The following is a 24,555-nucleotide window of genomic DNA, read 5'->3' as shown; positions in this document are numbered from 1 at the left end:
GGGGCCCAGCAACCTATGCTTGTCATAAGCATCTAGACCAGTGAAGATTTGGGGTTAGAATCAGTCTTCAGCAACCCATGCTTGTCGTAAGATGACTAACAGCATCAGGTGGTCAGGTCTGCTGACTTGCTTGATACATGTCACACGTCATATTGCATAGATCAATGCTCATGCTACTGAACTCTGGATTATCTGGTCCAGACTTGATTATTTACAGACCACCGCCATATAGTTGGTCTATTGCTGAGTTTGGCATTAAACAACAAACAAACAAAACAAATACAAGCATCGACAACCATGTGGATCAGAGCATCAGACTCAGTGATTGGCTGACGGCATGGTCTAATGATGTGAAACATCGCAATATCAATCACTGGTTTGCTGTCACATAGCTGGAATATTGATGAATGAGACATGAAACAAAATTAAAACAAACCAAAGTAGCGGTACAATGACCTGACTCAAGTATGTTTACATATACGTTTTGTTGTCAGGTGTATAACACTAGTCAGGAAGTCACAGGGTCACATGCAAGCATACACTCAGGGAGAATATCACCGGGGCCATCACGGACTGACGTGGGAGAGTTTTTTGTGCGCTTTACCACTGATGAACGAATCTCACGACCTGGATGGACTGCAGCCATTTCGTATGGTAAGTGTTATAAGATACTGTCTGCATCATAGAGAAAGGTTGTTCTGCATCATACAGAAAGGCAATTCTGCATCATACAGAAAGGCAATTCTGCATCATACAGAAAGGCAGTTCTGCATCATACAGAAAGGCAATTCTGTATCATTCAGAAAAGCAATGCTGCATCATACAGAAAGGCAATTCTGCATCATACAGAAAGGCAGTTCTGCATCATACAGAAAGGCAGTTCTGCATCATACAGAAGGCAGTTCTGCATCATACAGAAAGGCAGTTCTGCATCATACAGAAAGGCAGTTCTGCATCATACAGAAAGGCATTTCTGCATCACACAGAAAAGCAATTCTGCATCATACAGAAAGGCAATTCTGCATATTACAATGGTGAACTTAAAATTGGAGTGGAAGAGAATATGGTTGACAAAACTTTCAAGGAGAATCAACAAACAGAAAATTGACTTATTCATTTTTAATTGTCCTTGCATGACTCTGCTATTATTTTTTACAAGATGTTAATGTTTTGCTCAGACTGCCCTGCTCTGGATGTGTCCAGTCCATTGAACATCAACACAACCGAGACGGCCTACAGCACCGTCGTCAGCTACTTCTGTGATCTGGGCTTCCTTCGTGAGGGGGCTGCTACTGTTATCTGTGATATGGAGGGCCTTTGGCGGCCAGAAAAACTACCTGTATGTATAGGTAAGTAAGGGGGTTCAGATGGGGATGTAGGTTGCAGCCCCCTTCTCAACAGAAACCTTAACTGTACTGGCAGTCAAGTCACTGTGTGACTTAGGTATAACATGCACCCCTTTTTCAACATTCTTGATCTGCTCCTCCAGAAAGTAATAAAAATATGGACACTAAAATAGCACTGAACTCCGCACCGCAGGGACATGCTCTAACCGCATACAACATGGTGGACATTATTATCCCGGATAACCCAAGCTGTCTGTGAGACGCTACAAGGTTAATAGTCATATGATGTATCCCACCGGGTACCCATTTTCTGCTGGGTGAACAGAGACAATTTTGAACAAACTCACTTGTCTTAAGTGAGACCACATGTGTTCTTCGTTGTGGGGCAGAACAGAAAGTAGATCTGAGTTCAAACGTATCTATCAGATTAAACTCTATTGTGAAGTCCTGACCAATTTAAATATTTAGACCTCACATAAACAAAGGTTGTGAAGAGAGAACTCGCTTAATTGTCATTTTAAGATTTACTTCAGTTAAACCATGGCATGTCAGCTTGCAGGTCTTTGATGTTTAGAACTTTCATCAGAGACCATATCTCTGCTTTCATGGAACCCATTCTGACCAGGAATCAAGTCCAAGATCATAGGATTCAGTCATGCCTAAGGGACACAACTCTCGAACCACAGAAGATTGAATGTTATGAAAACTTTTGAATGTTTCAGAGATCGACTGTGGTTCCCCCGGCGTGCCGGCCAATGCTGTCCTTGTCTCCCTTGACAAGACCACATATGGAGGGACGGCATTCTACCAGTGTCTGGAGGGCTATGATCTGATTGGTCAGAACCAGGTCACATGCAGTGAGCAGGGCTGGTCCCCACTTCCTGCCTGTGAATGTGAGTGTCAATGTCCGCCATTGTTGTCTGAATTTCTTTCCAAGGTTGATTCATTCTTGATTGTCCAGTGTTTCTCTGTTCTGTTGTAACATATCCCTATAATCATAATTTATCTCACTCATAAACTTGAAATCAACAGCCAAATAAAATGTCTCTTGTGAGCATGAGTGGGCATAGATCTACATACAAAATTGCAACCTCATCCAAACGGCCCTCAAAATATTGATTTGAATCAGGAAAACATGTGTTAATGAAGATGTAGCTTGTAAAGATTTTCATGAGCACTAGTGAGTGAGTTTAGTTTTACGCCGCACTCAGCAATATTCCAGCTATATGGCGGCGGTCTGTAAATAATCGAATCTGGACCAGACAATCCAGTGATCAATAGCATAAGTATCGATCTGCGTAATTGGGAATCGATGACATGTGTCAACCAAGCCAGCGAGCCTGACCACCCGATCCTGTCATGAGCTCTAAGCCAAGGAAGTAGCGTCCAGTGTACTGCAAGAATTTACAGTCGTACAGACGGCAATATGCATTTTGTCATTTAAGAAGAAATAGCAGACCAAATATCTTCACTAAAAATGGAAACATGGAACCAGGTTCTCCAGAAGACTGCTGTAACACAAAAATGGCTTTTCATCACTTATTTGGCTTCAAATTCCAGTGCAATCTGTTTTGGCAGTTATATGAGATTGATTATTTTCTATTATATATTTATATTCTCTTCTCCTTCAGTGGTTACCTGCCCGAAGGTGCACGCACCTGTCAACGGCCGTGTTGAGGCTGAGGAGAACCACTATGGCGCTGTCATCACCTACTACTGCAACAATGGCTACCACCTGGTTGGATCTGCACAGGCTCACTGCACAGCAGACGGCACATGGTCTTCTGTGGCGCCTACATGTCAGCGTAAGTCTAAAGTCTGGGCAATGAATGCTTGTCAGATTTTATTGACAATGGTCAGAAGATAATTGATGCATTTTACTTGTTTTTCATTCATTCAATGCTTCTGCTGACATTGTACCTCTGAAAATATTGTGGGGTTGTTTCATCCTTATGTATGTCATTTATGAATTATTTTTTTCCCAGAATATCCACAATTTGAAAATTTAAAATTAAGACAATTTTCATTATTTGATCAACCACGATTGTCCCACAGCTGACCAGTGTCCAGCTATTCAGGGAGTGACCAATGGACGACCCAATGTGACTGGCCCAGTCAAAGTTGGGGAGTCAGTCAGCATTGACTGTAACCATGGATACAGACCAGACAAAGATAATGTCCTCTTGTGTCAGGAGGATGGACTATATGACAAGAGTGTACCAGCCTGTCTTGGTAAGTGGGTAAAACATTCAGAAATTGTAACTGAATACGTTACATATGTTCGAAAAAAGGAGAATTCATGTCGTTCAATTCTAATGATTTCATGTTTTGGACTTAAAACAACACTAACGGTATAGTGAAGCTGCATGGCGTCAAATGCCAGAATTCAGTTTTCAGGAAGCATGTTGTGAACATTTTAACAACGTTTCTTACTCAAGCTGAGATGTAAATAAAAACAGTAAAAACCTTACGATAAAATGTTGACAAAAGAAACTGACTTGCTCATAGTTCGAGATACTTGTAAAACTATATAACAATTCACCCATGTTTCCACACTTGTGTACTTGATGCAATGATCCAAGTCAGTGGAGAAACATTAGCCGATGTAAGAACAACAAAGTCAATGTCCAAGATATTTTTATGGATTAAACTTCTTTTTTATTTTCTCTCACGATGTTTCGAGACCATTCCAGGTCCCATCATCAGGTGAACAGTTCACAATTTTGAGAGAAAATAAAAAAGAAGTTTAATCCATAAAAATATCTTGGACATCAATGTACAACTTCTAAATGCCACTGAAAGACAACAAAGTCAATGTACATTTTTGATGATTCTCCTGCCAAAATCTTAAAGTTTTCAGTAATTTGTAAATTTGATTAAAATGATTTGACCCAAAATGACCCTACTTCATAAACCATCCTTTACAGATATGAAAAATATGAAGCAGTATGTGAAGAGAAAAATATGTAATGATTTCTATGTGATCCGCTCACAGGAAAATCTGTTGAAAATACAGAAAACACTATTAAAAATATGTTTAGATTTACTGTGACCATATACATGTAAACATGTCCGTGCTTAATTTGCATGCCATGGCACAGTAAATATTGAAATGGCATGGCTGAAATATTTTCAATGTGCCCTGGAGTCACAACTTATGTTATTAAAATAATGCACACCATAATTCATTTAATGGAAAATATAAAAATTTGACCAAAGGAAATGATTTGAAACCTATATCTGCACACCATGAAATTGTTTATTGGTGGTACTCTCAATCTCACAGCTAAACATGGGTGTGGCCATTTTGAATGCCAGTGCGTATAACAGGAAATCTGTTTTGGATGATAACATAGTTTGTGGGTTAGTTCAAGGGTCCAGGATAAATGAAGCGGAACTCTTGCAGTCTTGATAGGGTTAAGGAAATCCAGCTCTCAAGGTTACAGATTTACATGATGTTTACTGATTTGTTAAACAATAAATGACATAAGTGATGTAGAAAGCATGCTTATTTTCACAAAGGCTCACCTAAATTGTCTGTCTGGTGCACAGTGGCACCCTTAAAAAATTGCATTTCTATCCTTGCATTCATCTTTTTCATTAAATGTGACAAAGTGTAGCACATCCGTGAAGATCTGGGTTAGAAATGATCTTCAGCAACCCATGCATGTTGTAAGAGATGATTAACAAGATTGGCTGGTCAGGCTTCTGACTTGGTTGACACATGTCATTGTATGGCAATTGCGTAGATCAATGCTCATGATGTTGATCACTGGATTGTCTGGTCTAGACTTGATTATTTATAGACCACCACCAGATAGCTGGAATATTGCTGAGAGTGGCGTTAAACAACAAACAAATAAACCATATATAGGATGATCCTTGAAATATTATGCACTTTGCTTCTTCTGTATTTATACTGAAAGGAGATCTTGGTAGTATCCAACTAAATTATAATCAGTATATCACCACTTGTTTTACTTGTGGTGGGAAGATTTACACATTTTGTGGACTTATGTAATAAAAAGCAAGGTCAGAAATTGTTTAAATTAAATCAAAACCCTACAGTCAATCATGCTAATGGTGATTACTAATTTCTTTTTAAAAATAACTGAGACCAATTTATGACACATATTGTTTAATTGGCCCAATATGGGTTTGACATGTCTGTGAATCTGAGATGATAATGTGTTGATATTGGACTTATAACCTTGGTGTTCTCTGCAGACATCAACGAGTGTACTGAAGAAGACCTGAACACGTGTGACTTTCACCGCTGTGTGAATCAGGATGGGGATTCAAGTGCCAGTGTGAATCTGGGTACCACCACCCTGATGGAGATCAGACCCGTTGTGAAGGTGAGCTGCTGTACCTCTCTGAAGGTGTCACTTCGACCTCAGTGTCTTGGATAACACTTCATGGTGTCACAATGTCTCAATGTTCATTGCAGGCGCAAGGGAGACACAGTCATCTGAAGTGTTATCCCTTAGGTTTGCCAGAAGTCTGTGATCATGTGTTTTTAGCACCTATGTCATAAGGGTCTTCTGTCTCACAGAAAATTACAGATTTAAACTGAAATACTGTTGAAACAGTAAAACTCACTCGCTCAAGGTGGAACAGCTGGCAGAGTTACATCCCTTAGGCTTGCCAGAGGAACATGATCGTAATTCTAATTCCAGTTTCAGCTTGATTATGGTTTGTCAGCACCAAAACCATTGTCTTAGGTCTGCAACTGTAAATTTGTGTAAAACAATTATGGATTTCTTCCGACATCACTCACTCGCTCATTCACTCTCACTCACTCAACCACTCACTCAACCGCTCAGTGATATTCATGAGGCCATTTCAAGAACATTTAGGTAACAGTTTCTTGGCTCAGGAAGCTGGTCCATCCATACTGTATTGTGTTATAATGACATTGGTGTTTCTATAACAGACATCAACGAATGTGACTCCAACAATGGTGGCTGTAACCAAGTCTGTAACAACAGTCCTGGCAACATGAGCTGTTCCTGTAACGACGGTTACTTCCTCTACCCTGGACCCGATTCTGCCAACATCGATGGCCAGGTCCTTGTCCCAGGGAAGACTTGCATAGGTACCCACTAATGTCACTTCTCATTTCTTACTTGGTATTGACTATTGCATGTCTTGAGAGTGGATTTAGGTGTACATTTTTATTAAGAAATTAGGCCAGACCAATTTTATTTCTTGTTTTATGGATTTTTTTCTCAGAAAACCTAAAGGCAGGAGGGGAAAAATTAAAATCACCAGTCAAAGTAATATTCCTTCTAAATACTCAAAGTATTTTACTTTTGGCCAACCAGTTTGTAGAGAACCCGCCGGACGCAACCCGCGACCTTCGGATTGTTAGCTTCGACAGCTAACCGACTGAGCACGCCCACACTGTTGCACAATGTGCAAATTTATCGAGTCATTCCTGTGACGTCACTGAAATGAACGGAAAGAGTCGGAATAGGTCACGGACAATTACGAAGGTTACGGGTAGACTTGGTGTCTCCGTGATTTTATTCTCCTCGACAATTGCCGAATGGATCCGATGCCATTTGGCACACTTTCGTCCCATTCCGTAATCTACAAATTAACGTGTGGTATGGAATGAGCCGATATGCCTCAAACTGAAAAGGGTTGTTGGACGCCAGCCAGACGATAGATTTCACGGTGAATGCATGAATGACGGCGCGATTTATATAAATCGGTGATTTTGTGACAGAAAAGTGATGTAGGGAACACTGTAAGGATAATGTGGATCGCACTAAGGAACGATGGAGACATGAGCATGTGTAGTGACGGCACGAGGGTGAGTTAGCCTTCGAATGATTACTGAACAAAATTTTATGTTGCGTGTGAAAGAGGCTTGAGTGCAAATTCCAGGCCAATTTCCATTAGCCCAAAATTTCAACATTAACCCATTTCATAATGTACTTTCGACGTTTTTGGTTTCCCGTTTTTGTGTGAAAAAAAAGTATTAAAATGCAAAAAGGAAGAACAACAATGGTACTCACGTATTACACCGGACATGTACCTGCTATATTGGATTAGGTCCCTAACCCTCAGCCCTAACCCTAACCCCTTGAAATATTCCTAATAAATAGAATGCATTGACCGAACCACCTGACATGTACCTACTATATTGCATTAGGTCCCCAACCCCAACCCTAGCCCTAAGCCCTAAGCCCTAAGCCCTAGCCCTAGCCCTAGCCCTAGCCCTAGCCCTAGCCATAACCCTAACCCTAACCCTAACCCCTTGAATTAATCCTAATAAATAGAATGCATTGACCGAACCGGCACAAACACGACTGACGTGTCTAGTGTAATGCATTATTACCGCTTCGAAAAATAAAATACTAATAAAACACTTTTCTATGTAATGGTGCAAATTACTGAATGACAAAAATATATATGTAAATTAAAACAAATACAAAATACAAAATACACAAAACATAACACCTCAGCAGCCCGTAATACAAATAAATATGAGCGTATTAGTGAAAAAAGAAAAATATTTCAAACTGGTGCTTGCAAAATATTGGCGCATCCAACCGATATACAACTACTGGAAACTCTCAACATCGTTGGGCTTATGAAATGACATAGCTCGTAGAGATGAAACACCAGTGAGCGGAGCTTATACGCACTCGCTGAGCCAGACAACCGTGTTACCATGCAGGCGTCATAGGGCATTGTATCGAGAACGTGCTTTCTAACAAAATCACATTACATTACGTAAAAGGGTATTATGACGTATTTTTAAAGTTTGTGGTGCTGTATTCTAAAGGTAGGCCCTTTTGGCAATTTATGAAGTGTATATGGGGCAAAAAACATCTACAAAACATTTTTCTTGTAAGTTTACATTTCTGGCCAATAAAAACATGAGGATTATATTTTTTGAGCAGGGAATTTTTTAATTTTTTTTTCTTATTCTTGAAAAAATATGACAGGCAGATCCGTAAAACAAGAAATAAAATTGGTCTGGTCTTACTGAAGTTTTACAGACACTGACAATAAAAAGAATGCAAATTGTCACATTTACAAAATTTGGAGTCCGTCTATAAAGCAAATAAAGATATGCTTTTGTGTCAACATGTTTTTGCATATTATTCACAGTAAACTACATTTATAACAATCATTCTTATACTGAATTGAGTTATATAATAAATTGTTTGGCTTGTTTTTTTGTCTGAAAAAATTGCAATATTTTTTGGCAAAAATGCATGTAACGAACTATGGGCATAAGAAACTAAAATTAGTGGTCCTTTTGAGTTTGGTACAAACTGTAGGGTACTGTAATATTGTGTTTACTGACATCCTCTGTTCCTTCCTTCAGCTACGTGTTCTGGATTCAACGTGACGGATGGGGAGGTGTTCATTAGCGGAACGCCCCTACCCAGCGGAAAGTACATCCACCCGACTGTGGCCTACATCGACTGTCAGCCGGGCTACGTACCTGACGGACCGGGCAATGTCACATGTCAGGTGGCTGGCGGGTGGACAGCAACTGTCACAAGGTGTACAGGTGTGTGTACTTGCAGAGGGTTGGAAGGAGGGAGTATATGTATACTGGCCACATAAAGAAACTGTGCACACAGAAAATATAAAGATAGGCAGACAGTGTCTTTATGCATAAATAAAGGTGTGAACATAGCAAGTATTGGAGACAATCAAACGCCCATGCAGGTGCCAGGCGACGTGACGTCATTGATGGTGGCCTATGGACTTGCAATGTGTTACTGCATGTGCAGCCTGTGCAGCTGCCCACAACATGTGAAACTCAGAAATTGACATCACTGTCGAAAGCTTGATCTTTGGTCATTCAAACGTTCACAAATTCACATGAAAAGTCACATGCACATCATGCCAAGATTAACATGTGCTCAACGTCATGAAGCCATTGGAATGGTTTGAGCAGGCAGGAGCCAACAACAGGTGGCAGCACATTTCCAATGCCATCGTAACACGATATCTGCATTGTTCAGGCGTTAGGGAAACAGTAATGACGTCGCCGACCACCCACATTCTGGGCGTCCCCGAGTAACGACGCCAAGACAGGACAGATGGATTCGGGTGACTCATATCAGACACAGGTTCCAGACAGCAGTGACCACGTCCTTAACCATTCCCCGGGACTTCATTTGGAAAATTTGGTAGCCTCTATGCGTCGTCGATGCACTGTTACGGATATTGTTCATGTTCTTTTGACATGTTGTTGAGGCCCGATACTTCAGCTTATAAAGTGTCTACATCATGTCGTCTTTTCTGTGTTGTATTCCAAGTCTGAAGGAATTTTCTGTGTGCACAGTTTCTTTAGGTTTAATTAAGGTTTTGCTGAATTTGACCACCATCAATGATTTTCCGGTCTTCATTACTGATATTGGAGATTGTTCTTCAATGGATGTCTTCGAAAGGGATGCTTTTGGAACATGTCATGAAAAGGTGAAAGGTGGAGGTCATGATACAGAATGTACATTTGTGGTTCAGCTTTCTCATTGTGCATTTATCACATTGAATTTGATATAAATCTTTTCGGAAGGTTTTAATCAAGATAGGTGAAAAGTCAAGATCAGAGTTTAGGTTTTTGTAAAACATGGTAATCTTTTGTCAGTTTCTGAATCAAGATTATCACTGTACATGCATGAAGCATTTAATCCATATGGCAAAATTGGATTTCTTTAGCACATGTCATTAAAGGGACAGGATCCAAAGAAATCACATAAAATATTGTGGTAGCAGTTTCTTAAAAGGAAGTGATGGATCTTAAAGGCCCCAAAATAAATGATTTGTTGATTAGAAGGACTTTACCATGCATGAAATTCACCAAAATATCTCTTCTAAGGCTCAAGGAAATTGAAGAATCAACCAGTCATTGATATCCAGTCACATGATAAAATCTAAACATAAATATTCAGTTTTCAGTATTTTAGTACTCATAAATATTTTAGTTTTTCAAATATTTCAGAAAAAAATCACATATAGTTTTGTGATACATTAACCACCTTTTATAATCAGTTTTGTTTTGATGTTTTTAGCAACACTTTGCCCCAAGCCTGACCACCCTCCCAATGGTGAAGCAATGTACTCCGGTCTTGAGCCGGGCAGCACACTGCTGTATACCTGTGACGCTGGCTTCATCCTGGTGGGGCCGGACCAACGATTCTGTGACCTTTATGTGGACCCAGACTCTGGCGTACCCAGACATGACTGGACCGGAGACAAGCCGACGTGTGAAGGTGAGAATGTCTGTACATGGGTTGCGTGTTTAAAGGGAAGATAACTCTTGTTATTTCTTTTTTTATATGGCATGTAAGATGGTTGTTCGTTTCTGTAATATATTAATATCAGGCGTAATATCAAAGTCTTTCTAGGGGACATGTGTGTCATATGGTGTGATAAAGTACTGAAATTTGTATACAGTTGCCTCCCTTAGCTGTGTCTGGATCCACTGAATCTTATCTTCATCCCAATTAGGATAGCTCAACATCCTGGTGTTATAATAACATGCTGTATCAGTTAAAACTCTCATACTTAAACTTGACTTAAGACCCCCATATATCTTAGATCAGTTTTTGAAACAAGGCAGGGTTTGGTTCTCATGCTGTTTTTGAAACTGCTAGGGAGAGAGGCCTTTATTTTAAAAATTGATTTTTTTTTTGTAGGTTGTACATCTAAATTTGATTCTGATTTACCATGTGACTTTATCTGGCCACATTCTCTGCAGACTAGGTATGACATGATAGGTCTGAAGTTGTAGTGACTAAGGATTGATTCTCCAGCAAATGGGTTACACTATGAAAGGCATGGTGTGTGCAAGAACCCAGAATACTGTGCTAAAATGACATCTGAATGGAAAAAGGATCTTTTAACAGTGCTCAAGTTGAACATTAATTCCTCATTAACACTCTTGAGTTCACAATGTTAATCTCAAGGTCATGGGAAACAAGAAATTAGTTTTATGAACCCTTATGTGGCAACCTCCATTTTCTTCAGCTGTTGACTGTGGTGTGCCATCCCAACCTGAGAATGGGGAAGTTCACTACTCTGGTACAGGCTACAAGTCGGTTGCAACCTTCACCTGTCTGTGTGGCTACATCCTTGATGGCTCAGCAGTGCGGACATGTCAGGCGTCGGGTAGTTGGAGCGGCAACAGCACCCGCTGTAACGGTAGGCAGAGAGAACCTTGGAGGAACAGTGTCAAAGAATAATGAAGCCAAACATTTAGCAATAATCTCAAATAATCAGTGAACTTTGATCGAACAGGTTTTAATAATTTGTCAAAAATTTCATTTTAGAAAAATATATTAGAAAGTTCAAAAACATTCTGACATCCTTTTTGTCATCCCTGATTTCCTGGTACATTGAGCAAAACATCTGAAAAACAAAATCAGAATGTTATGGTATACAAGAAGCAAATTTAATTCACAAATCCATTGCCAGTGTGTTATAAAGTATGGCCAAAGATGTCTACAGAGAACTGTATCCTGACCCATAAAGATCTGGGTTAGAAGTAATCTTCAGCAACCCATGCTTATCGTAAGAGGCGACTAACGGGATCGGGTGGTCAGACTCGCTGACTTGGTTGACATGCTGTTGATCACTGGCTTGTCTGGTCCAGATTCGATTATTTACAGACTGCCACCATATAGCTGGAATATTGTTGAGTGCGGTGTAAAGCTAAACTCACTCACTCACATTATATCCTACATATCTTACTTACTACCAACTTGTGTGATACAAAATTTATCTCCATGAACATCCCAGACTTGTAGATTCTTGTCCAGATTCTTGTCCCTAATTGAGGGTTATTAATGTTTTGTCCTCTGTGTTCCAGTTCGATCTTGTCCCCGAGTGCCGTCTCCAGCTTATGGTTCCATTGTCGGTGCCTGGGAGACGTTTCCTGTCGGATCTGTGGTCAGCTTCCAGTGTGACCGACCTGGGTACCAACTGTCAGGTACTGACTTTGTTGTCATGGTGCCTATACACAAGTCTGCCAAACTGACATGATGTGTTTCATCATTAGTGAATTCTCTTGTCTGGTAGTAGTAGTGTTAGAATTAGTAGTGGTAATAGTAGTAGTAGTCGTAGTCATTGTCTCGTAGTAGTTGTAGTAGAAGTACAGTCGTGACCCCAGTTTATCCGGACACTTGTGTTTTTCTTTAAATTGTCTGGATAAACGAATTTCCGGATATCTGAACCACGGAAGATATGTAAAAGACATACAAAGAAATTAACATAATAGACGTCAGACGTAATCTTTTTTGAAAAGACATCATCAAATAACAAAGCATACATAAATATCATCTTGTCAAATAAAGTAGTCAGGTCAATAACACGTGCGAACATACCTGTACATGCATCTGTCTGTCAAATGCCAGCAACCAATTAAGAAACACTTCTGATGTCATCCACGCGTTTGCATTGTTCCTGTACCTAACATAAACTTCTGGATTTAAAGTCACTACCAAAACAACGGGGACGTCTGGCCTTGCCATTCACAACTCAAAATGAACTCAGTGTCACCTTGCTAATTACAGGTAGTTAATCCTCTCACGCTTCAAAGACTGCAGACTTCTTTTATGTTAGGGCGTGCAAGTCCACTCGGTAAAATGTGTGTGTAAACTTAACGACAGGTTCTCAGCCATTCGGATATAAGAGAGAAAAAATGCATGTAATTTAGCGTGAAAATGACCGTCCGGTTACAGAAACCGGGTTTCCGGATAAGTGAGTAATTTTACAACATTGTGAATTCGTTTTGAGGAATTTTCATTCGGAAGGCGAGTTTTCCGGATATCTGAGGTTCGAATAAACGTGGCACGACTGTAGTCATAAGCATCATCATAGTAGAAGTAGTTGTAGTTGTCATAGTAGTAGTAGAAGTAGTAATAGTTGTTGTCATAGTCGTAGTAGCCTCGGAGTAATAGTAGTCTTTTAGTTGTAGTAGTAGTGATAATCATAGTCGTAGGCATAGTTGTCGTAGTAGTAGTGGAAGTAGCAGCAGCAGCAGTCGTAGTAGTAGTGGTAATAGTGAGGTGAGGTGAAATTGGGTTTTACGTCGTCCGTGAGAATATTTCGCGCATATGACGACGTGCATGCGTGTGTATGTGCGGCTGTTTGTACTAGCCCAGACTGAAGCTGGTTTTATAGTGCTAGCCCACTGAGATACCATGCCGCAGTGAAGCATGAATACCCCACTCAGACACATTATACTGACTCCGAGCCGACCAGATCTTGTTGTACCCATTAATGCCGAGCGCCAGGCAGGGACCAACAAGTACCATATTTTAACGTCTTTTGGTATGACGCGGTTGGGGATCGAATCCGCGACCTTCCGCTCTCCGGGCAGACGCTCTAACCACTACACCACGGAGGCGATCCAGTGGTAATAGTAGTGGTACTGGTGGTGGTAGTGGTAGTGATAATCAACCCGAAATTGCACGTCTAACACTTAAAATCTTGCTACTGCATGATGGTTATTATGAAATGTTCTATATCAGATCCATGGCCACTGGAATGCATCGCAGACCCCCATCTACGGATCTCCCTGGAGAAACCAGACTACCTGATCTCCCTGTCCGTTGACTATCGTGCTACTGCCTCCATCCCCAAGCACTGCGTGGAGTACTACGGCTGGGAGAGTGTGAGGAACCTACAGGCTTTCAAGGCCATCCTCCAGCTCCTCTGTACGGAGTTTGGGCAGCCAGTCATAAACATCTACCAGACCACCAATGGATCTGTCACTGGCAGTGTGGTGAGTTTGGACATGATGGTATCATAAACACTAACACCTTATCAGTGGAGTGTAGATGTTACAGCACACGGTAACGAATATTTTCCAGCTTTTAAAATCCTGTACATCCCTCTGTTTAATTATGAGTGATTGAGGTTATATACCAGTTATATCGCAGTATGTCAGTTCAAGATGAGTGAGTGAGTTTAGTTTTACGCCGCACTCAGCAAAATTCTAGCTATATGGAGGCGGTCTGTAAATAATCGAGTCTGGATCAAACAATCCAGTGATCAACAGCATGAGCATTGATATACGCAATTTGGATAAGATGACATCTGTGCACAAAGTCAGAGAGCCTGACCCCCGATCCCGTTAGTCGCCTCTTACGACAAGCATGGGTTCGTGAGGATCAATTCTAACCCGGATCTTCCCGGGTCACAGAGATTTACCACTTTTGTGCAACCTATGTGCATGGTACTGACAAACCTAGAAACATGATTCGTACAAACCGGATTTGAACCCACGATCACAGGTTTCTGGTGTGCCGAAAGGATGTCAATTGCCATCCTTTAGATGACAGGGCCAACTGTAGACTAACAACTAGTCTCTGAAATGAACATATTTTACGGTATAATTAGCACTAACTTGATGGATGGACGAGTGGAAGCCAGGGATTGACCCTTCACAATAAAGAAGTTGACATCCATAAAATTCTTGCCTTTATGTGTATCAGTTCTAAACACCCTTTAAAGACTCTAGACACTCAACAAGATACATAACTCGATTTATGAGACACTGTTTTTATGACTAAGGGATCTATTTATATAGAAACATAAGCCATTTGTAGCTGGCTGATGAAGTTCGAAGTTAGGTCAACATTTTGGCATAATGATTCCCAATTAGAATACATGTCGACTTGCCAGTCTCATCCCAAGAGGGGCAGTGGGGTAGCCTGGTAGTTAAAGCATCCGATCATCACGCTGAAGACCAATTTCTACCTGACCAACAAATTTTTTTTTTCTGGTTTCCAGGTAAACATACAAGGAAGTATAGGATTCCAGGTGCGAGATGGAGAGGCAATTGCTACTGCTTGTCAGTGTGGCAGTTCTGTCGTCAATGCTCTGGTTGGACTAGAGGACCCGACCATGCTGGATATCAGAGCTTCCACGGAACTAGGGTGCCCAGCCGTGTCCGCCATCAGTGGCAGCATCTCCTCCAACGCAAGTCAATGGCAGTGTCCACCGGGGGCTCATACTGGACAATGGCAACTCGGCCTGTGGAGAGAACACTCCAATGTGCCTCAAAAGTAAGATTGTGTTATTTACTAGAGCTGGGACGATACACTATGTCACGATATTTTACCTGCGATACGATACGTATCACGATACATACACCTTGAAAGAATGACACGGTATCAAGATTTAAAATGATTTATTTCAAGGTATTTGTGTTTAACAATAACACTATTGTAATAAACAAACAAGTAACTCCATCATACTTTCGTATTTTTCTCTAAAGAAGTACTGTAACATGTTTAAGATAATACTGTTTTGAAAAAAAGTTGTGTTATGTTTTGTATCGATACAAAACATACGATAGCTGTATCAAACTTAAATGTATCGCAATGCATCGGTGAATCGTCCCAGCCCTATTATATACTTATCTCAGAGGTGGTAAGGTAGGTGAGTGGTTGAGGTGTTGTGTGCATCATGTACAAGACCCGTGTTTGATTCATGGGTACAATGTGTGAAGCCCATTTTTGTGTATCCTGCCGTGATATTGCTCGAAGATTTCTAAAAGTGGCGTAACACTCAGTTACTTAACCCTTGTGGGGATTTGGGGGTTTAATAGGTTCAAAGCAAACTATGGTGGTTAATAATAATAAGGGGTTATAAAACAGATCGTCAGACCAGGCTGATTGTACCCTGATGGTATTGATCACAAAATCAATCACTGGATTGCAGTGTTGGGAATTGGTTAAAATCTCATAACTGATGATTGGTCCATTACAACCGATCAATCATCGTAAATAATTAGTTAGCGTCATTTATGAAATTTGTTAATGCCCACAAAATAAGGAAAAAACCATGTAGTTCTTAGGGGGGTTTATTGGCAAAATTTCACATCTTTAAAGGAGGACTAGTATGTTAGGAACATACATTTCTTGGAGTGTGTAAGATAAATTCAATCATGACTTGGAACGAGCTTGTACATGTAGTGCTTATGAAATGTAACAGACAAAACCAACCTTGTGTAAAATACTGTTAATGAAAACAAGTGTTCCAGAATTGTTTGTGTTCGATTATGAGAAAATATGATCGATTGCTTGGTCGTTTAGTCACTGCGACCAATCTTCGATTATTTCAATTAATCGGACCACTACTGGATTGTCTGGTTGTTTGCAGCCTGCTCTCATATAGCTGGAATATTGTTTAGTTTGATGTTACACAACAAACACACTTATTTATTTACTTTGTGAAAACAAGCCAAACAGACAGATTACTAGATTCTTCAACAAGAAACCATAATGGTTGCTAAGCTTTTCTTGATAATCCCAACTGGTTATTTGCTTGTATTTGAATGGTTTGAGATAATATGTCCACCAGTTCGAATGGTTATCACGTTTCATTTTTCAGTGTTATTAATGTGTTGTAATGTTGTACTCTGTCTGTTTCAATGTGAAAAATAATGTTTATTACCTCCTTATTTTGTAATTTACAGTTTTGGTATAAAATGTAAACCTTTCTTTTCATTCTTTGTTGTAAGTCTGATAGATGTGTTCCCAACCTTTGTTTCAGATTATACCATGTGAGTTATGTCAATGTCTTTTGTGTTCCATGTTTGATGCTTGAAATGTTTTGCTGCAGAATGTCTAGAAGAGCTGGAACCAACGCCTACTCCTACAACCTCTGTCACCATCATCCCAACATCGCCTGCTGTCACCTCTACTGATGCACCAGCAGCAACAACAGATACTGAACAAACTACAACACGGCCTCTTACACCAACAACACAGGATGTCCACAGTTCCACTCCAGGATCCCAGACAACACAAGGTGTTTCCACACAGTCAACCACAACTGAGAGACCTTCAACACAGTCACCAACATCACAAGGTCCAACAACACAAGGCCCATCTACACAAGGTCCAACAACACTAGGTCCAACAACACAAGGTCCTACAACTCAAGGTCCAACAACACACGGTCCAACAACTCAAGGTCCAACTACACAAGGCCCTACAACTCAAGGCCCAACAACCCAAGGGCCATCTACACAAGGCCCTACAACTCAAGGCCCAACAACCCAAGGGCCATCTACACAAGGCCCTACAACACAAGGCCCAACTACACAAGGCCCTACAACTCAAAGCCCAACCACTCAAGGCCCTACAACACAGGGCCCAACAACACAAGGCCTGACAACACAAGGCCCCACAACACAAGGCCCAACCACTCAAGGCCCCACTACACAGGGCCCCACAACTCAAGGCCCCACTACACAAGGCCCTACAACACAAGGTCCTACAACTCAAGGCCCCACAACTCAAGGTCCTACAACACAAGGACCAACTACACAAGGCCCTACAACTCAAGGCCCTACAACACAAGGTCCAACTACACAAGGCCCCACAACTCAAGGCCCCACTACACAAGGTCCTACAACTCAAGGCCCCACAACTCAAGGTCCTACAACACAAGGCCCAACTACACAAGGCCCTACAACTCAAGGCCCTACAACACAAGGTCCAACTACACAAGGCCCTACAACTCAAGGTCCAACTACACAGGGCCCCACAACTCAAGGTCCAACTACACAAGGCCCTACAACACAAGGTCCAACTACACAGGGCCCCACAACTCAAGGTCCAACTACACAAGGCCCTACAACACAAGGTCCAAGTACACAGGGCCCCACAACTCAAGGTCCAACTACACAAGGCCCTACAACACAAGGTCCATCAACTCAAGGCCCCACAACTCAAGGCCCTACAACACAACGTCCCACAACTCAAGGCCCATCAACTCAAGGTCCAACAACACAAGGCCCGCCAGTCACTACAAGTCAATCTTTACCAGAAGGTACGCTATCTATATTATAAGATTTATTCAAGTGTCTGTGATGTTTCAAATACATCACACACCATCACCTGGCTCCACATCATTGATGAGGCACCACTTGCTGATGATGCAGCTGCTGTTTATTCTATCACTGACAGTTTGACAAGAAATGTGTGTCCGGAACTGGATTCAAACCAAAGAAGCCCACCCATATACTAACGAATGTAGTTTCTGTGACATGCATCTCTCCCTCCCAACAGTACCCGTGAAGATCTGGGTTAGAATTGGTCTTCAGCAACCAATGCATGTCGTAAAAGGCGACTAACTGGATCATGTCAAATTATCCCAATTGCGTAGATCGATGCTCATGCTGTTGAGCACTGGATTGTCTGGTCCAGACTCAATTATTTGCAGACTGCCGCCATATAGCTGGAATATTGCTGAGTGCGGCGTAAAACTAACCTCACTCACTAACTTAATTCTGGTGTACCCCACTATGTAAAACTAAGCTTAACATTAACCAACCAACCAACCAGGTGTCCTCCAGTTTGAACTGCTTGGTTTCAGTGACAGCGCCAGTGTTTATCGTGGAGGTCTTGGACTCTATCGAGGGGATCTTCAGCAACTCCTGTATAAACGAGGTGCATATGGAAGTTAACAGCATGGTGAACCAACTGCCTACCCTCTTTAATGCCCCCCAACTTCAGCACTGTGCCGGAACCTCCGACATCTATGTCACCCTCTTGGACGGCCGGATCAACTTTAGTACCAACAGGGTAAGTTGCACTCGATACAGTGTTTGAAATAGCCACTGACCCGCTGGCCTGTGGCTAGTAAGAATCAAGTCGGGCTAGCAAATCTCCATAGTCACTTGCCCGACTGGCTAGTGAATTTCCATCATATTGTAAATATATCACTCTCTCCGACTTTTTAAGTTATAATACACTTTTAAATCATTCAAGATTATGGCCTGATGAAAATGTTCATCATATTATTAGCTTAATGATGAAACACGTGTCTTCATTCAGGGAATGGTTTTTCTGCTCAGTGTCAGACTTACTGTGAAACTCTGCAGAAAATGTCAGTAAAAAGTAGCCGTCTTCTCTTGTTCGTTCATGCTAAGCAATACAACATACTTTTCTTACCCCCTGAAAAACAGTTTCATGAAAGTGTAACCTGTAGATAGGCCGATCCCCTTCTTTTGGTCCTCAAACTTTGGCTTTTGACTTTTGTCCAATTTGCATGTCAAGTTTGAAATCCTACATGAATCCCTACTTGGGTCATTTTGTACTAGTAATTAGTGTCTTATTAAAAGAGAACAAAATATGGATGTTTTACTTGCTTAGGGGGCAAAGGAGGTATTACAGGGACACCTCCTCTATTTGGTGTATCCTCTTATAAGTGTGAGGTGTTATAACGATATTTTCAAGATTTCATGGTATTCCCTTATAAGGACGAGACACAGTATGGTAAAAGAAAATTTGAGAGCCGTATAAGCAGGCTGCGATTTCTCTATTTACATCCTGCACTGGTGCATGTTCAAAATGGCTGGTGCACGTTACCTTTAGTAACAGGTTGCACCTGGTTCAGGTAACAATAAATCCTTCAACATCTTATATCGGTCATCATGTGTTTTAATTGGGAAGTAATTGACTGGAAGTAGTATGTTTCTCTCCACGTGACCTGTTACAAGTGTAGCAGGGCGTGGAGTCATCCCACAGATGACATCCTTACCTTGTCAGCTTGCTGACGGAGTTAACCTCTTTGGTCATGTGCACAAGGCGTCCGACTTCTGATCAGAAGGTCCGTGGTTCGAATCCCAGCACGGGACTCGGAAATTTTATGGCCGCTACATTGGCGCCAGACGTGGGGCTGAGCATGTTCATATAAAATTTGAGCAAAATATGTCTCAGTACCCAACTATGCGGCTCGGGACGTGCCTTCTGTTGACGGGGGAGTATGTACCAGGGCGTGGAGTCATCCCACAGATGACATCCTTACCTTGTCAGCTTGCTGACGGGGTTAACCTCTTTGGTCATGTGGACAAGGCGTCCGACTTCTGATCAGAAGGTCCGTGGTTCGAATCCCAGCACGGGACTCGGAAATTTTATGGCTGCTACACAAGCATAAACATTTGTGTACTCATTAATCAGTTATGCAGCAGTGATCATATAATTGAGATTTATAAATAAAGGTAATGCAAAATTGAAACAGAATCATTCATCATTATCATCATGCGATCTGGTTCTGTTGAATCTATCTGATTCTGTTGAATGTATCTGATACTGTTGAATGTATCTGATACTGTTGAATGTATCTGATACTGAGTACTTGTTATTAAAATTGCTAAACAAGCATTATGTTACGTTTTAGAACCAGTGACGTTATTTTGTGATGCATCCAAACCTATTAGCGAGGTTGCACTTGGTTGGTGTACTGACCAAAAACAATTTCACCCTGATGAGACAGATCGACAGACAGTTATATTCAGAAAAAGGCCAAATGCGCAAAACATATTGTAACACATGACAGGAACTGGCTTGTCACTGAGTTTAACAAGTAACCATGAAAATATTTTCATGTTTTTCTTTTGTTGTCAGGCGAATGTTGCAGTTATCTATGGTCTCAAATACAACACATCCTCCAAGGAATCTGTTGAAGCTTGTGCTGCAGAATTTATAAATTTTACTCGTGTGGAATTCCCCAAACTCCTTCGCATGATCCAAGATAAAGTTGTCCCCAACTTCTGCAACAACGTCACCTACATCAGCCCTGGCTGCAACTTCACCCGAAAAGAATGGGGATGCGAGGATGGCTTCATCCTCGATTCTGCAGAATGGATTTGTTTCCGCGGAACCACAGCCATTGTTACGACCCCAGCTTCAACTGTTGCTCCACCTACTCCAGCACCTGTCCCTACTGTCCCGAGGATGATTCTGACCCTCAGGGGTAGTTTTGTGTCCAGTGCTCAAGTTCCAGAGTATTGTATCACACAGTACCATTCTGCCCTTATTACAGAACTGACATGGATGCAAGCTCATGTTCAGACGATACTGTTGGAATTCTGTAAGGACATCTTTGTCAGTGTTACGGAGAACTTGACTCTTTCTGCTGATGGAGATACTAAGGTGAGAGTTGTTTCCCTTGACTGGCTTGTCCATATTAGGGTTGTCTTTCCTTACTAACATCATCTCATTATTGTTGTCATACAGTTGTCTCCTTGACTCAGATTATCTCAATATTACAGTTGTCTCCCTTGACTCAGATTATCTCAATATTACAGTTGTCTTCCCTTGACTCAACTTAATTATTCATATAAGGGTTGTCTCCCTTGACTCAGATTATCTCAATATTACAGTTGTCTTCCCTGGTCTTAACTTAATTATTCATATAAGGGTTGTCTCCCTTGACTCAGATTATCTCAATATTACAGTTGTCTTCCCTTGATTCAACTTAATTATTCATATAAGGGTTGTCTCCCTTGACTCAGATTATTTCAATGTTAGGGTTGTGTTCACTTGACACAAGAGGGGAAGCTCACAGGTTTGATCCCCAGCTGCATCATACCAAAACACGTTAAAATATGGTACTTGTTGGTCCCTCCTTGGCGCTTGGCATTAAAGGGTACAACAAGGACTGGTCGGCTTGGAGTCAGCATAATGTGTCTGAGTGGGGTATTCATGCTTAACTGCGGCATGGTATTTCAGTGAGCTAGCACTATAAATCCAGCTTAAGTCTGGACTATTATAAGCAGGTACTTATAAACATGCATGCACATATGAGCTCGTCATATGAGCGAAATATTCTTAAGTGTACTACGACGTTAAACCCCATTTCACCTCACCTGACTCAACTTATCTCAATAGTAGAATAGTCTTCATTAGACTCTGCTCATCTCCATATTAGAGTTGTCTTCCCTTGACTCAGATTATCTCCATATTATGGTAGTCTTCCCTTGATAATTAATATTTCCATGCTTTAAGAATTTTTCTGTTGGTTAGTGAGGACCCATGTTATACATAAACCTTTCTGTTGTTAACAATATCAGTCAAATTTGTATTTTAAAATTATTACAAAATCATTCAAATCAGTGTACAATATATATAATATGAGGTAAATTTATATACTAATTACTTGATGTCCATTTACAGAGGATGAAGTAAAATTGTTAAAGGAAACGTGATTGCTGTAAACTAAAGATGTTTGTGAATTATGTTCCTAACAATTATGTTCGACATTACTCTCTTTAAAGATCAATGGAGTTGGCAGACTGCACTTGTATCCACTTTCGGAGAACATCGACCAATCAAGGATGCTGGTCTGTTACGGATATGCAGCAGGACAGCTGACGGCGCCTAAGCAACATCTGACAACCTTGACCTTGGCTGGCAGCAAGACCCACAACTGCAGTGATATTACACTGTCACCAGATAAACTTGAGACATCAAACAATGATGTGGAATACTACTGTCCTGATGGCTATGTTTATGATAAAGACAACTTTAAGTGTATCGAAGGTGTGTTTATTTACTGATGTTTGATTCATTTCGAGAACATTGGCTATTTTCAGATATTGGGGCAGTAGCCAAGTAATTAAAGCATTCGTTTGTCACGCCGAAGACCTGGGTTCGATTCACCACATGGGTACAATGTATGCAGCCCATTTCCCCCGCTGTGACGTCCCTGGAATATTGCTAAAAGCATCGTAAAACTCACTCATTCAGATATTGTATTAGAATCTTTTTAGGGATATGAAAGGGTACATGAAAGTACTACCCTCATGTAGGTAGAGACGCAGGACTGATTTATTTCTTGTTTATTTCATATATTTATCTTTATTTAATTTAATATTTCCCCCTGTATCATCGTCATTTTCTATGAGAACCTCTTAGCTCTTTCTTTTATTGTTAATCAATGTTGTCGCAGGAGGCAAGTAATGGGATTAGGTGGTCAGACTCGCTGACTTGGTTGACACATATCATATCCCAATTGTGTGGATCGATGCTCATGTTGATCACTGGATTATCTGGTCAAGACTCGATTATTTACATACCCCCATCATATAGCTGGAATACAGTGCAGTGTTAAACAATCAGTCATTTGATCAACCAGTCATTCGATCAATCAACTGATTGATAGATCAATTAGTGAATCAATCAACCAACCATTGCTGTTCTGATAATATGTGATAATGTGATAATACTGCATCTGATTGGTTGTCAGGGAGAGCAAAACAGCTATCTACCCAACAGTGTAACTGTCCCTTTGAGTATATGCAAGGTTCATTGTTGTTTCAATCATGCTGTGGACTATGATTTCAGAGAGCATCCCGACTTTCGTGACGACAGCAACACTGAGGATGCAAGTGTCCCAGAATGCCACCATGTGCACCAGCCAGCTTGCGGTCAACACTGGGTCAGCTATCAAGGCCTTAGTGTCCCAAGTGATGGGCAAGCTACAGAACAACACACTATGTGGCGAAACCTCACAAGTGCTTCTTCAGCTGAAACAGGGACAGATTGCACCGAGCACCAAGGAGGTTGTTTCTTTTTTGAGATTGTAACATATAATGGTCCCTTTGGCAATACCTACTGTATTTCATGTTCCATGGATTCTTATTGCCCCTATTTCGATACTGTTGGAGTATTGCTGAAAGTGGCTTGCTCGCTTGCTCACTCACTCACTCACTCACTCACTCACTCACTCACTCACTCACTCACTCACTCACTCACTCACTCACTCACTCACTCACTCACTCACTCACTCACTCACTCACTCGGGGCAGTGGGGTAGCCTAGTGGTTAAAGCGTTCGTCACCCCGAAGACCCGGGTTCGAATCCCCACATGGGGTGTCACCCGCCGTGATATTGCTGAAATATTGCTAAAAGCAGTGTAAAACCAAACTCACTCACTCACTCACTCACTCACTCACTCACTCACTCACTCACTCACTCACTCACTCACTCACTCACTCACTCACTCACTCACTCTCCCACTCACTCACTCACTCTCCCACTCACTCACTCACTCTCCCACTCATTCACTTACTCACTCACTCAGATAACATCTTTACCCTGTCATCCTTGCTGAAAGGGACCCATGAAGATCCAGGTTAGAATTGATCTTCAGCAACCCATGCATGTTGTAAGAGGTGACTAACGGGAACATATGGTCAGGTTCACTGACTTGGTTGACAATTGTCATCGTATCTCAATTGCGTAGATCTATGCTCATGCTATTGATGACTGGATTGTCTGGTTCAGACTCGATTATTTACAGACCGCCGCCATATAGCTGGAATATTGCTGAGGGAGGTGCTAAACAACCAACCAATGCTGAAGGGTTGAACCACTTTGGTCATTTTGACATATTTAACCTTAGATTAGAAGGTCAAGGGCAGGAATCC

The 24,555-nt window shown here is 41.2% G+C and overlaps 1 protein-coding gene across 1 annotated transcript in view; it reads left to right on the top strand.

The window, feature by feature from the left end:
- LOC124284103 overlaps positions 1 to 24,555 on the top strand; it is a 156,665-nt gene that overhangs the window by 74,204 nt on the left and 57,906 nt on the right. The window contains exons 12-30 of the mRNA XM_046720161.1: positions 495 to 654; positions 1,179 to 1,349; positions 2,069 to 2,239; positions 2,978 to 3,151; positions 3,402 to 3,578; positions 5,574 to 5,714; positions 6,283 to 6,444; positions 8,695 to 8,883; positions 10,394 to 10,594; positions 11,352 to 11,525; positions 12,193 to 12,312; positions 13,856 to 14,109; positions 15,120 to 15,394; positions 16,810 to 16,814; positions 16,956 to 18,170; positions 18,717 to 18,925; positions 20,750 to 21,277; positions 22,402 to 22,666; positions 23,471 to 23,688. Coding sequence (XP_046576117.1) covers positions 495 to 654; positions 1,179 to 1,349; positions 2,069 to 2,239; positions 2,978 to 3,151; positions 3,402 to 3,578; positions 5,574 to 5,714; positions 6,283 to 6,444; positions 8,695 to 8,883; positions 10,394 to 10,594; positions 11,352 to 11,525; positions 12,193 to 12,312; positions 13,856 to 14,109; positions 15,120 to 15,394; positions 16,810 to 16,814; positions 16,956 to 18,170; positions 18,717 to 18,925; positions 20,750 to 21,277; positions 22,402 to 22,666; positions 23,471 to 23,688 — 4,809 coding nt within the window. The remainder of the gene's footprint in view (positions 1 to 494; positions 655 to 1,178; positions 1,350 to 2,068; positions 2,240 to 2,977; positions 3,152 to 3,401; positions 3,579 to 5,573; positions 5,715 to 6,282; positions 6,445 to 8,694; positions 8,884 to 10,393; positions 10,595 to 11,351; positions 11,526 to 12,192; positions 12,313 to 13,855; positions 14,110 to 15,119; positions 15,395 to 16,809; positions 16,815 to 16,955; positions 18,171 to 18,716; positions 18,926 to 20,749; positions 21,278 to 22,401; positions 22,667 to 23,470; positions 23,689 to 24,555) is intronic.

The sequence above is a fragment of the Haliotis rubra genome, unplaced genomic scaffold (genome assembly GCF_003918875.1).
Source record: "Haliotis rubra isolate DU_JTF1 unplaced genomic scaffold, ASM391887v1 Scf33, whole genome shotgun sequence".
NCBI lineage: Eukaryota > Metazoa > Mollusca > Gastropoda > Lepetellida > Haliotidae > Haliotis > Haliotis rubra.
This window is presented reverse-complemented; position numbering and strand designations above follow the sequence as displayed.